The sequence below is a fragment of the Tachysurus vachellii genome, chromosome 16, assembly GCF_030014155.1.
Source record: "Tachysurus vachellii isolate PV-2020 chromosome 16, HZAU_Pvac_v1, whole genome shotgun sequence".
Classification (NCBI taxonomy): Eukaryota; Metazoa; Chordata; class Actinopteri; order Siluriformes; family Bagridae; genus Tachysurus; species Tachysurus vachellii.
Window position 1 is genome coordinate 9448384 of NC_083475.1, and position 14143 is coordinate 9462526.

General features: G+C 34.9%; 1 protein-coding gene across 3 annotated transcripts in view; it reads right to left on the reverse strand.

Moving 5' to 3' along the window:
• Window positions 1-11024: 11024 nt before the first annotated feature.
• The window catches only part of sfmbt2 (Scm like with four mbt domains 2), a 52484-nt gene continuing 49365 nt past the window's right edge, over window positions 11025-14143 (reverse strand). For all 3 annotated transcript variants that reach the window (XM_060889045.1, XM_060889044.1, XM_060889046.1), the window contains one exon: window positions 11025-14143. In XM_060889045.1, the coding sequence (XP_060745028.1) occupies window positions 14003-14143 (141 nt within the window). In that variant the 3' untranslated portion in view covers window positions 11025-14002.

Below are 14143 nucleotides of genomic sequence, written 5' to 3' on the forward strand. Positions count from 1 at the left end.
GCCTTGAATTTTGTGGCTAAATCACAGTAACAGCATTCCAAGAAGGATTAAAGTTGTTTTGAAGGCAAAGGGTGGCCTTACTTATTATTAGCCATTAATACATTATTACAGCTTTATTTTATGCACACTGTGTTTTTTTGTTTTGTATGAATTGGGTTACTGGGTTATTTGAGTTTAGTAGCGGATTAGACTTCGACTTTATTCACCTACAAACGTTTCTTGAATCTTTCTGTTCTTTTAATAAAGTATTAGTCTTTCACAAAGGTATAAAGCATGGCAAATTTACTTTTAGAAACTATAATGAATTGTAATAAAAGTGTTGCTTCTTTTAATTATTGTTCATACAAAAGTTAACAAGTTGTGTATATATACAGCACTGCTTCTGGTCAGTAATGTATTTAAAATCTTGTGTAGTTTTATACAGAATCTCTAGGCTGAAGTACTCTGTGATTTTTCCACTGTGCTTGCTTTCATTTTTACAGTTTCTAGTCACAGTTGTAGTTACCACGGTATCAATTTCAATTTCATTCATTATCACAAAGTAATTTTAGAAAAATCAGATGTGGACCCTTAATGAGGAACTGGGGGACAACATCAGTAAGGGGAACTCTAATCAGAGGAAACATTAAAAGGAAACAAGGGCAACTGATCCGCCTTTGCGTGACATCTGATTGTACTTCAGTGAAATGTACTAGAGTACTACGGTACAATCATTAGAGCAAAGAGTACTATTATACAGTACAAAATGACAAATAAGTCTGTTTCTTATATACAGTAAGTCTTTGAAAAATTCCCTAGGTTTTGACAGAAAATTATCTTTATTTTCTATGCTATTTATTATATTTATTTTCTCTCTCTCTCTCTTTCTCTCTCTCCATTGGATCCAGATCACTGCCACTCATAGAAACATAGAACTTTTCAGACTCCACCCTCCATTCATATACAGGTGATTGACCACGCACGACCTCTACACACCTCAAAGACCCTAAACCTAAAATGTAGGAAGCCGGGGATTGTTGTTCCAGAAAATTTCTGACCTTCATTGAGAAGAGACCAACATTGTGAGAATCCTGAGACATCTAGAGATGTCGCAGCTCCAGTTGGATTCCTCTTCATGAGGATCTTGAACATTTGAGGAGAAGATGCCAACTCCATGTGGTATTTTAGGACAACAATTAATCCTAATCAATACACAACTGTTAGAGTGTATATGAATTTAGAAAGGACATTATTCATAAAAACACACTCTGGTGTTTATAACAATTAGTGTCACCCAAATAAGGCTGAGGTTCCATTTTGAGTCTGGTTCCTCTCAAGGTTTCTTCCTCTTCCATCTAAGGGAGTTTTTCCTCACCAGTCACCTCAGTCACCTCAGGCTTACTTAATGTGGATAAATACAAACATATTGAAATATGTCTAATATTAATCTTGAATCTTTGTATAATGTTAAACTTTTTGTACTTTTTTGTAATATTTCTAAAGTTCTGTAAAGCTGCGTTGAGGTTTATTGTTTTCCCCAAAAATTGTTGCAATTACAGCTCTACATCATGTTTGCAGATGAGATGTTTACATTTACACCCAACAGAAGCCTTAATAGTGCAAATAACAATACTCTCTAGCAGAGATCCTTGTAGGACATTATATTTTTATTATATTTTTTATATCAAGAGTAACTTTATTCGCATTTGTACATGAATAGCAGAGTAACATTCCAGTTTCCAAGCCTGTCCAGGAAGGTTTTATAATATATGTATATTATAATATTGGATATTTACAATCACACCCTTCAGTGTCACCCAAGAGGTTCTCTTTTGAGTCTGGTTCCTCTCAAGGTATCTGACCTCAGTCACCTCAGGCTTGTTCACTGGGGTTAAATACAAACACATTTAAATATATCTAATATTAATCTTGAACTTTTGTATTGTATTAATCTTTATATTAATATGTTTTATGTTTATGTTCTCTAAAGCTGCTTGGAGACAATGTCCATTGTTAAAAGCGCTATACAAATAAAATTGAATTTGAATATGGCATCAATATAAAATGCACTAAGATCAAGAAGATCGAAGACATCAGTAGTGATGTTTTTACACTATGATAAGTTCTAAATACTGAAATAATGATTGTATACAACCCCAATGTTTGATCAATCTCAGGTGGATTATAACAATGATTTCTGTCTACTGTGAATGTAATGATAATAAGATATACATGTTACTCAAAAACCTGACCGTCATTGTGACTGAACTGTGAATTTCAAATGAATGTTTTATTTATTTACATTCTGCCAATTTTAGTATGAGGTGCATTTTTGAATAAAGTAAAAAAAATTAAAAAAAGGCTAATTGAAAAAATGGCACTCAAACTATTCTAACAGCAGATGGAGCTAAAGTAACATGTAGGTAGAATACAGGCCTCAGTAAAAGGCTCAGATGTAACACTATCATTGTTGAGCCATCACTTTTCATACTTAATTAACATGTCCAACTTTACATGTTGCAGGTTTATTAGCGTCTATATGTTGAATTAACCATTACATATAGCCATAAAGGGTCAATTATCTTTAATTTAATATTTAAGCAAAGAAACAGAAATATTTATGTTGTGATATAATGTAGACCCCATGGTTTCTCAAACATTTTGCTAATATCAAAAACAAGGGAAATAAGAACCAATAATTAATTTATTCGAGCGATAAGTTGTTTTAACATCACAATTTAATAATACTTAATATTTCTATATAATAACTATTTATTTATATAGTTGTCTGGTTATCAAGTGTTTCCCAAACAATTTCCCTTAAAGTGACATGATAACTCAATAATAACAATAATAATAATAACATCATTAAAACTATTTGAGCAGATTGTATTTTGATTATAAAAACAATCAGGGAAGCCATACGTATACTGGACATCACCTGACACCAATTTAGGTGGCATGGAGGTAGAAATGAAAAAAGATATTGTTAGACTATACATTATACATATTACTCTACTTTTGATTAATACAGTATGTACGTGACCTGTTTCTGTAATATAATGTGAATTTACTGTAAGCCTTTTGCATCGGTGATGAGTTATTTGATTGATGTGAACTATTGTGAAAGAATATTTCCTCTTCAGTTCCAGGGAATGTTAATAAAAGGAAGAAGAATGAAAACAGCATGGTGGGCTCTGCCTACAGAGAGAGAGAGAGAGAGAGAGAGAGAGAGAGAGAGAGAGAGAGAGAGAGAGAGAGAGAGAGAGAGTAAAATGTGCCATTGCATGAGGGAACGTTCCTTCACTTTTTCTTTCTGTTGCCAAGGAAACCAATGAGATGATGACTATTTGGGAACATCCCAGATATCGCTCTCTCTCGCTCTCACTCTCACTCTTACTCACACACACACACACACCCACACACACACATGTGTATATACCCAATTTGAGCATATCAGAGTAAATATGATACTAATTATCTGAATGCAATAATTGAAATAATCAGTTGTTTTGGCATTAATGTGAAGAAATACTGTGTATTGGAGCCAATCTCATACCTTCTTTCATCGTATGCTGGTTCAAATGCAGCCTAATTAACACAATTCCCTGTTTGATGATATCTACATGTAATCATTAATTTTCTCATGGATTTAATGCTACATTTAGCTTGATTTAAATGGGCCTGCTAATTAGACTAAAATAGCACATGTACACAGAAAGATTTTTTATTCATTTACATGTTTATGTGCGACTTGAAGACTCTTTTCGTGGTAATTACATGAGATTGTATCTTGTTTTTATGGTGCTTGTCCACTCTCAGGCACATTTCAACAATTTACAGATAATTTCAACTGCAATCAGTGTCATATTTGATCAACTGTATTAAGAAATAATGAGATTATGTTTGGGTTTAGAACCAGACTGGGCATGTTTACATTTGGTAGATGCTATTCTCTACTGTGACTCATATGTGAGGCAGATTTTCTGCTCATATAAAATAGTTAAATGCAATAGATACTCGAACATTTTCCATCCTAGTCTGGATAGAGCACATAGTTATGCATAGATGTGTGCAGTTAAATAAATTTCAACGCATGTGCAACTTTGAGATGAGAGAAGGAAAGAAAGAGGTTTTTTCCCCATAGGTGCTTTTTAAAATCTGGTCAATTAACATTTCAATACAAGATGTGAAATCTACATCAGTCACTCTTTAACTGCAAAGGTCTCAGGAAGAGAAGAACGACTTCTGGAAGCTTGTCCACCAAAGATAAACAACTGAAATGTACACAGATGTGTATTATATAGCAAAAGCAAGAGATATTGGGACATATTAGCACATGGGATGGGTTCTCTGCATGGTTTATTCTGAAATGAGTCTCTTTCACACACATACACAAAAGGTGCAATAAACCATAATTTGTATTCACCAGTAGTGACTACTTTCAAAAATTTCCATTAGAATGCTGACTTCACAATTAGAAGGAATTGTTTCTATTTCCGATGAATTGTCAACAGTGATGACATGAAAATGAGGTATAATGTGTGCTCGTGATATTCTAACAAGAGTTATAATAAATATAAGTATATATATAAATATATTAAATATAATAAATAATAAAAAAGGTAATACATTTACTAATAATAATTACTAAAACTGTAATTATTAGTAATAAAAATGTAAAATGGATATAACTCATAGCAACAAACCAGTAATTTAATGTCTTTAATACATTTTGTATAACGAAATACATAATGCATTACACAGTAAACTTGGATGGATTTCATTAATGATCCTCTTAGAATTCTCTCTCTCTCTCTCTCTCTCTCTCTCTCTCTCTCTCTCTCTCTCTCTCCCTCTAATTATTCTAACTTGATGTTACACACTTTGTCCTGTTACACTTAGTGACATTGATATATTTACAGACATTTTTTATAATCTTACATTTCATTTTCTTGTGATCACATAATTTTTTTTCTTAAATTATACAGAATTTCATAATTTATGAGGGAAACAGTGCCATAGAATAACGGTGCCATGAGGTAATAACGAGAAAGCTTTAAAAGGAAGCAGGACTCTAAAGGCAGGCCGTCCTTTTCTAACATAATGTAACTGTAATGGATCACTAATGTACATATGCACTAACGCAACAAATGATGATGAGAAAAGAACATCAAGAAAGACACTAAGGGCTAATTAACTACAGGTCATCCTCCACACCAGCCTGTCACTTAGACATTCGTTAATTCATACATTTTCGGTATAGAATAAAAACCCAGGCGTTGTTTAATCTGTAAGTTTCAGTTAAACATGTCGAAAAAGATACAAGAACAATCATTAAGAATTCATGCATTTGAAATTAGATGAAAATATACTGAAAATCAACACACACACACACACACACACACACACACACACACACACACACACACACACACACACACACACAGTTTAGGCATTTGGGTTTCACAATGCATTGCTTTCAAAATGAGTCATCTTACTGAAGTGTCAAGAATGACTCATTCCCAGAGGCAATTTTTTTATTTTTTATTTTTTATTTTTCATCACATCTTCCAACTTGATGTGAAATTCCAACAAAAGTAGTTCTTTAGTTTTATACTGGAGATTTGAGGCTATTGTAGGTACCAAGTGACAGAAAATGCGACCTCAATGGTCTCAAGACGCAAGCACTAGATTAACGGATAAGTCATGATGTACGAATACACTTATCATATCCACTTATCAAGGTGTAGTTATGTGCACATTTCCTGTGAACCAAGTGAGTGCAGTTCAGTGTTCAGTCTCACAGATTTCATCTGATTTTTAGTGTTAGCACTTAAGATTCACTTTAGATTAGATTAGAAATTGTTAACTGAGCACTTCAAAGCTGGGGCTGTTGATGTGGAAATAACCACTATCACCTTATCTATAGTTTAGAATTATTATTAACCATCAATCAATTCACTCTATCACTGCAAAACATGATATCATTCCAAGTGAAAATAACTTGATATCTATGTATTCCATGCACTTTTTTTACGGTATGGTTTTGATCATGTTATAAAAGAAGCCAAAATTATCTGCCAGTGAACTAAATACCGGCTGTATGATCACATACTAAGAATTGATAGAAAATTCAAGAAAGATTCAAGATTCTCTTGTTCTGTTTTGTGTTTTCAATGTACAGCAGTGAGAGATACTCATAATCTCTCTCTCTCTCTCTCTCTCTCTCTCTCTCTCTCTCTCTCTCATGCACACCATATTGATATATATATATATTGTGCTGGAATAGACAGTCTATCATTTCAGGTGATGTGGCTTGTAACTGACAACACACATCATGTCTTGTACTGATACTGTTGTGAATTGTAGCTTATGGCATTCCTCCTGTACTGCACCGAGGTGTATTTATGCATCCATAATGAGATTATTTCTATATTGCGTGCTGAGTTAAAAGCAATGGGTTTTCTAGTGCACATTAAAGTCACAGGTTTATACAATATAAATGTTTCTCTACATGAAATCTATTTATGTTTACACAAAGGGGCAATAATTGCTAATCTTGCTTGCACACTTGTTCACATTTAAAAAGTGTTCAGTAAGGTTCTTGAGTCCCGTTCATGCAATTTGATTTTACAGAGAAAAATAGACTGAATAATGAGCCGTTATTGAAATATGAAAGCATGAAAAGCCTCATTCAGAGTACAGGAAGAAATCAATACAGCTTATTAATGCCACATTCTCTTTTTCTAAATATAATAAATAATCCTTTGTTTGTCTAATAGTATAAATATGCCTAGAACAAATAAATGCATGATTACTATGGACTGTGCCTCTGCGTGAGAATGTGGTTTAACCTTTCATATTCATTGTGGTGAAATTCACAGGCCGGGTTTTGAGAGTAAACTTTGTTGATTTCCGATAAGCATTTTTTAAACAGAAAAGAGGCTTAACCGCATTGACTTGTTCCTCCCCTACTGCTGCTTTATCAACCCAGTTTTAGAAATCAGTGTTCATCAATAAAGGTATAGTTTAGGCATTTGTTCTTACTTAGCTTCCAGTTTAGCCTTGCACATGCCTTGTTCAACATTCTACATAAAATCTGGGCTGTTTGAAAAAAAGATTTGGAAAAATGTCATCTGGTCTTTCTGTCCAGTTTGGGTGAGCCTGTGTCCACTATTTCCTGGCTGTCAGGAGTGGAAGATGATGTTATTTTCTACCGTTGTACTGTCTAGCCTTAATGACAGTTCCATCCAGTCTGTCTATTCTCCTCTGACCTCTCTTGTAAATGAAAATCTGACACTCACAGTTTTTTTTTCCATACCATTCTGTGCAAACTCTAGAGACTGCTGTGTGTAAAAAAAAAAAAAAAAAACACAGACATTAGCAGTTTTTAAAATAATTAACCCAGCCTGTCACTAACAATCATGTCAGAGATAAACTCACTTGTTAGATCACATTCTTCCTTGTTTTGATGAACAGTATCTGAAGCTCTTGAATTGAATGAATAATTGCATGAACATATGCAGTATTACTACAAAAATTAATGAGCACCTGCGGGCCTTCCCCGCTCACAGGGTTGTTCTGGATACATTAGATTTCATGAGATCTCACGGTAAGATCTTTGTCCATGACGGCCTGAGAGTTACTTTATTGATAAGAAAGCTCTGAAACATTGCACAAGATAAGTAGTTTATGTTCAGTGTTTCATATATATGGCCAGATGCACCAGATTACAGTTTCATTTGGCCCAGTGTGCATGCTTTCTGGGTTTGTAATATTCAGTGACAAAGGCCATCAAAGTGCAGTCAAAACAATATCAGCAAGAAAATGGGAAACCTCCTCTAGTTCCTAATAACACTACCTTAAACAGTTGAAAGTATTCCTGCCTTTATTTTTATAGACAATATTTATACTGCATTTTTTTCTTATTTCACTCAGAACTCTCAATTTTCACACTGTTACGATGTTCACTTTTCTTTTGGCTAAGACACCCTGCATATTATGCAACGTGAGTACACCGAGTATTTCAGATAGAGCGTGTGTGCTACAGGATGCTACTTTAACATAAAACTGTCAAGCATTTCTCATCAATTCTATATAAGTGGACAGCCTTACTATCAAACCCTTAGACAGCGAACCGAAAAGCATGTTGCCTAGCAACGGTATGATGTAGCAGAAGGACAATTTTCCCACAACTTGATTGAAAAAATAATGAATGGCAACACATTCAAGAAAAAATACTGTAACAGCTGGAATTCTATCTCTGGAGCAAACTCAGCAGAGTAGAGAGATGACTCAGCCATACAGTACATACTGGCATTGCACACTCTAGTGCAAAGTGTTAATGAGATCTATTGTGATTTTTCCTGACCAGGATAAAGCAGTTAATGAGAATGAATGAATGAATGAATGAAAGAATGAACTTAACTCATTCAAAATCATTAAGACAAGCTCATTTTTACCAGTTATCTGTAGAGATTTTTAATCAGGTCTTATAAAAGGGAGTAATTATAAATAACTAAACCAGTTTTGAGCACAAACCAATTATCTTCCATTCATGCCATACCTTCCCAGAGTACCTTAACTATAGAAAAACATTTTCTTGTTTTTATTTGACCTTTTCTTTCATGGCTTCATTAATTCTTGTATTATAAATGAGTTTATGAAACATCTTATGATATTACTGAGACAAACAATATCGAGTGATGTGATATAAATTAGAAATCAGACACTACACCTGCATTGGTTGATCTGCTTCAGTACATACAGTACGGGGAAAAAGAAATAATGTGAATGTTCAAATTTCGGCTGAGAATAATAAATACACTGCATTCACGTTTCTGTGTGATCTAGATACTCATCTGTGCTTGTTTTGTTTCAGCTTAGTTAATGGTTAGAATATTTGGCTTACACCTTTAAGGCTGGGGGTTCGATTCCCATCTCTGCCCACTGTGGTAAATACTAGGCGTATTTCCTGTAATGTGTAAGTATGTGCATGTGTGATTGTGGCCTGTGATGGGTTGCCACACCCTGGGATAGACTCCAGGCTTCCTGTGACCCTGAGTAGGATAAGCTGTACAGAAAACAGATGGATGGATGTTGTGTATCTTTATTACCATATTGTGCTGATGCACCAAGCACTACAGGGCTAGAAAAGTCACATTTACTTTATGACCTCATCAGACGAGGTAGGGCTCTGCATTATCTCAGTAAATTCTGCTGAATTTCCACTGTGACAGATTTAGATTCCTTATGACTCAGTACACAGAACTATCAACTCTATTAGATGTAAATAATTCCTAAGTATTTCTTCAAAAAAGCTTGCTTAGCCTGCTGTTTATTTTGCTTTCTGCGGTCTATCATGCGTGTATGAACATTGATAGTGCCGTGTCCTGTGAGTCATTTTTAATGTAATATAAAGGACAGCATTTAGTCATTTGATTATTTTAACTTAATTGAGCTCTCCATAATTTAGCCTGTAAACAACAACTGACTGGATTTTTATTAAATGCAAGCCATGAATCATGTTTATCATAACATTTCTGTTTTTGTCATTTCCTTTTGTTAACATTCTTCCTGTATATTATTTGGATAAAAAAGCACCTCTAACATTTTTTCCAGAACAATCTGTAATATATAATATTTTTGTAAGCATTGTGCATTTTAAATATTTAATCCCATAATCCGGCTTCAGAGAACCAGTCGGCAGGTGATATTTACTAAATACTGTTATTGCGTCTACATATCTTCACTACAGAAATTTTCAAGTTAACTAATCCACAAGTAAGCATGTGAATGCAACGTTTTAGTTGCATTTGATGCGGCGGAATCTTTTTCTTAAACAAATACAATATCGTCATGTGAATACAAAGTCTTAACCATGATAAATTTGTTTTATAAAAATCTGATATCGGTATCTAGCTACATAATCTATATTTTCCAACTGTAATTATAGTCCCCTCCGAAACTATTGGAACGACAAGGCCAATTCATTTCTTTATGCTATAAACCAAAAAGAGCAAAATATGGATATGAGACAAGACTTTCGATTTTCAGCTTTTATTTCCTGGATTTTATCTGTAAATGTGTTGAAAAACATAAAATCTTTTATATCAGAACACTCATTGTTTAAGTGCACAAAATATAGTAACAAATAAGACTTGAAGTCAATTAAAATAAATAACACTTAATATTTGGTAGAATATCCCATGCTTGCAATAACTGCATCAAGCTTGTGGCTCGTTTGATATCACGTATGTTTCTCCTTTTGTGATGCTTATCCAGGCTTCTATTACAGTTTCTTTCAGTTGTTTGTTTTGGGGCTTTCTCCATTTAGTCTCCTCAGAGAAATGCTGCTCTATTTGTTTACGGTCTGGTGATTGACTTGGTCTGGTGATTGACTAAAACATTTTCCCTGATAAAGTTCTCCTTTGTATTGGCAGTAACATTGTTTTTCTGCCCGTTGACGTTTGTCCTAAATTAAATTGGATGCATTTCTCTCTAAATTGGCAGATGCCATGACGCTACCACCACGTCTTACAGATGAGCTTGTATGGTTTGGATCATGAACAGATCCATTCTTTCTCCACACTTTGGCCTTTCCATCACTTTGGTAGAGGTTCCTCTTCGTTTCAGAACTTTTGGGTCTCATTTGTCTTTCTGTGTAAATTCCAATCTGGCCTCGTGATTCTCACTGGTGAGTAGTTTATAGTGTGGTCTCTTTGTTTCTGCTGTGAAAGTCTGCTTCCAATGGTGGATTGTGACACCTTGAATTATGACACTGTCTCCCGTCTCACCTCTGCCCTGTGGAGGTTGTCCTTGAGGTCTCTGACTGTTGTTTCTGGGTTTTTCTTCACAGCTCACACAATGTTTCTATCATTAACTGGTGTTGTTTTCCTGTTTTTGCCGACCGGTTCCATGTCCGTTCCTCAGTACAACACTGGCTTATTTCATAACATGTCTATGCCCCAATGCCTCTGGCTGATTTTCCATCTTTCCTCAACTTCAAAATGGCTTGCTTTCTAACACAAACAGGTCTCTCAACATCGAATGCAGTCTTGATAGGTGAAACTAAAGGCTAAAACCAAAAGTAAATGTTCAGATCTATTTACTGCTTAAACAGGACACACCTTGATAACAAGAAACACACCCGTCAGTCACATTTTGTCTAAAAGTGGAGGGGTCTGATACAAAATGTGCAGCCATTTAAACCATCTACATATAAAAACTGAAATTCTAAACTTTCCTCTTAAATTCATCGTTTGATCTCAAACCATTAAAGCTTCAGTCTATAAAAAAAAACCCAAAATAAACAGTGAATTTGCTTTGGGACTGTATATAACACAAACACTTCGTGGTCGTTAAAGAAAAAAACTCCATGTTGTCTGAAAAGTTCTTCACTATTTTACGGGCAGTTGGTGATTTACAGCATCATTCATCAATTGTATCATTTTAGTCAAATGTGTAAATAGTCACAGGATATTTGGATTTCTATGCCATTGTATTGGCCATGTTATAATGGTTCTACTTGCGCTGACCTTTTTTTCCCCCTTGGTAATTAGGATACGTTCTGTTTCTGGCATATAATAATAATAATAATAATAATAATAATAATAATAATAATACATTACAAAAGGGAAAATTCCAGCTCCTTTTTTTCAGTGCATCACAATGTTGTATTAAAATAGTAAAATCTAGTTAGGTAATAAAATTAGTACACAACCTATTTACAAAGAAGTTTTAAAGAAAGCATCATATCATACAGCAAAGTAGAAAAAAATGACCATAGGAAAAGTCTTGTTTTTGCATAGATGATATTTCCATACAGTGTCCACTGTTTTTTTTTTTTTTTTTGTACAAAGCAGTAGATACAAACAACAGTGAACCAATTTGTACTTTCCCAATTTGGAATAAAGGAAAAAATAAAATCAACAAAATGAAAGGAAAAAAAAAAAAAAATCCAACATGAGAGCACCTGTTCATCAGGCCAAAATAAATATCTCAAATATATTATTTAATTTTATACACTGATCCTTCGAGTCTAAATATACTTATAAATATATCGTTTGGTCTTTGAAGGGGAAATGCAGACAGATGTGGTGGTGAATCAGAGTTTTTAACAGGAATATTGGGTGTTTCTCAATGTGTTCTTGTTTGTTCTTGTGTACTGCTGTACGTCATGCTCCACTGCCAAAGTTCAGTTCCTCTCCTTAAGTATGTAAAAATGTTTAAAACAGCTGGGTGCTTCCCACGAATTAGTGATTCATCAGCTACATGACTAACCTGAATGAACTGAGAGAGCTGTAATTTATTGCAATGCAGTGATGAACAGACAAGGCTTAGCTTAGATCAGCTAGCTAACAATAAAATCCTGTGAAATTAGGATTAGCCATTAGGCTCTTATAAGTGCGTGTGCATATGTGAGATGGTTGGTACACATATTCTGCATTCTTACATCACGTTGATTGTGCACATCTGAAAAAAAAAAAAATGGTGCAATACCAGTGTGAATGCTGCAAGTATCTATGAATGTGAATTTTCTCTAAAAGATCGTGTTAACAGCTGTATATAGTTTTTTACCTTCTATAATGCCGCTTTAAATTTTTTTTAGAGTATGTTCTGCTTGTACTCTATTTTGTTGTTCAGAACAAGAGGAAGTGGTCAGTGGCTATTGAGGTATGATTTGGCTTTGACGTGGCTCCAAGTGGAAAGATTTTTAAATCCTCTAGAGCGGGCGTGTAGTCGTATCCAGAAAGGTCATGTGTAGGTGTAAGTTTTCATTTTAACCAAGAAGAAACCTCAGCCAAAATGATGAACAGGTGGAACTAGTTTTGATTGGAATGAAAACCTCCACCTACATCAGCCGTTTGGAGACCCCTGGTGTAGTATGTGACTAAATGTGCATTGCATTTGTGCTGCATTCACACCAGGAGTGTAAATCTCAGGCATGCACGTGACACGATTTGATAAAAATTTTATTTTTGACTATGCCACTGAATCTGAAAGGAAATGATACGATTCGTTTTAGAAGACTCCAATTGATATGTGGGATGTGGTAGCCTAGTGGTTAAGGTGTTGGACTACCAATCGGAAGGTTGTGAGTTCGATTCCTACGTCCACCAAACTGCCACTGCTGGGACCATGAGCAAGGCCCTTAACCCTCAATTGCTCAGTTGTATAAAAAATGAGATAAAAAAAGTAAGTCGCTCTGAATAAGGGTGTCTGCTAAATGATGTAAATGTAATATGTGACTGACTGATGATGATCAAAGTCACCTTGATAGCCTATTTAAATCATTTAACCTTCAAAATGTTCATTATTTTTACACCTCAGCACACGTCTCATTTTTTGGATAATAATCTATTTAAATTATCAATTCAAATTAAAAATGTTTGATTTATGATTGCCCCAGGTCATTTCTGTTAGATTTAAAAATATATATTTATCAAGCCACTGCACCTGATCGTAGTGTAGTGCACACAGTCATGTGTCAAGTCTAACACCAATCTTAGCAAGCTTTAATTTCATGGCTTAGGATGCCAGAAGCTGTAAGCGCTAAAGGCGAGCACGCAGAACGTCAAATTGACCCGAGTTAGTAAGATATCTTTGTGAGAATGCTCTCATATTTGTTATTGAGAAACACCCTGTTGTCCTGATATTGCTGTTTATAGCAGAAATGATCCTTTCAAGCATCTGCTTCAGTTACCTCAAACAAACAAACATGCAGAATATCTGTACTGTCACTTCTTATTTCTTCAAGAGCCGTCATCTGTTGTCCACCCTGACATCCCGTTTCATCCATTCCTCATAAACAGCTGAGGGGTTGGAGAAGTTCTTCAGCAGAAGTTCTTCAGCAGAAGTTCAACAGCAGGAGTTCTTCAGGAAAGCACTGTGCTTTCAGCTTTGCAGCATATGGCCAGTTGTGTATTTTTACTTATTTATTTATTTTATGACAGGCCCTGAGCACTGTGTATCAAGTGTGTTTATCCACTGAGAGAAATAGATGTTAGTCTGTGTTATCTTAATTAGCATACTGGGAGTAGAAGGCCACTTTAACGCGCTCGATCTGGTGACAGAGTTTGATAGCAGGGCCGAGTTTTAGATCCATACACTCCTGAACAGTGGGAAGGGTCAGCAACAACAAGGCCTGGCCATCGATGTC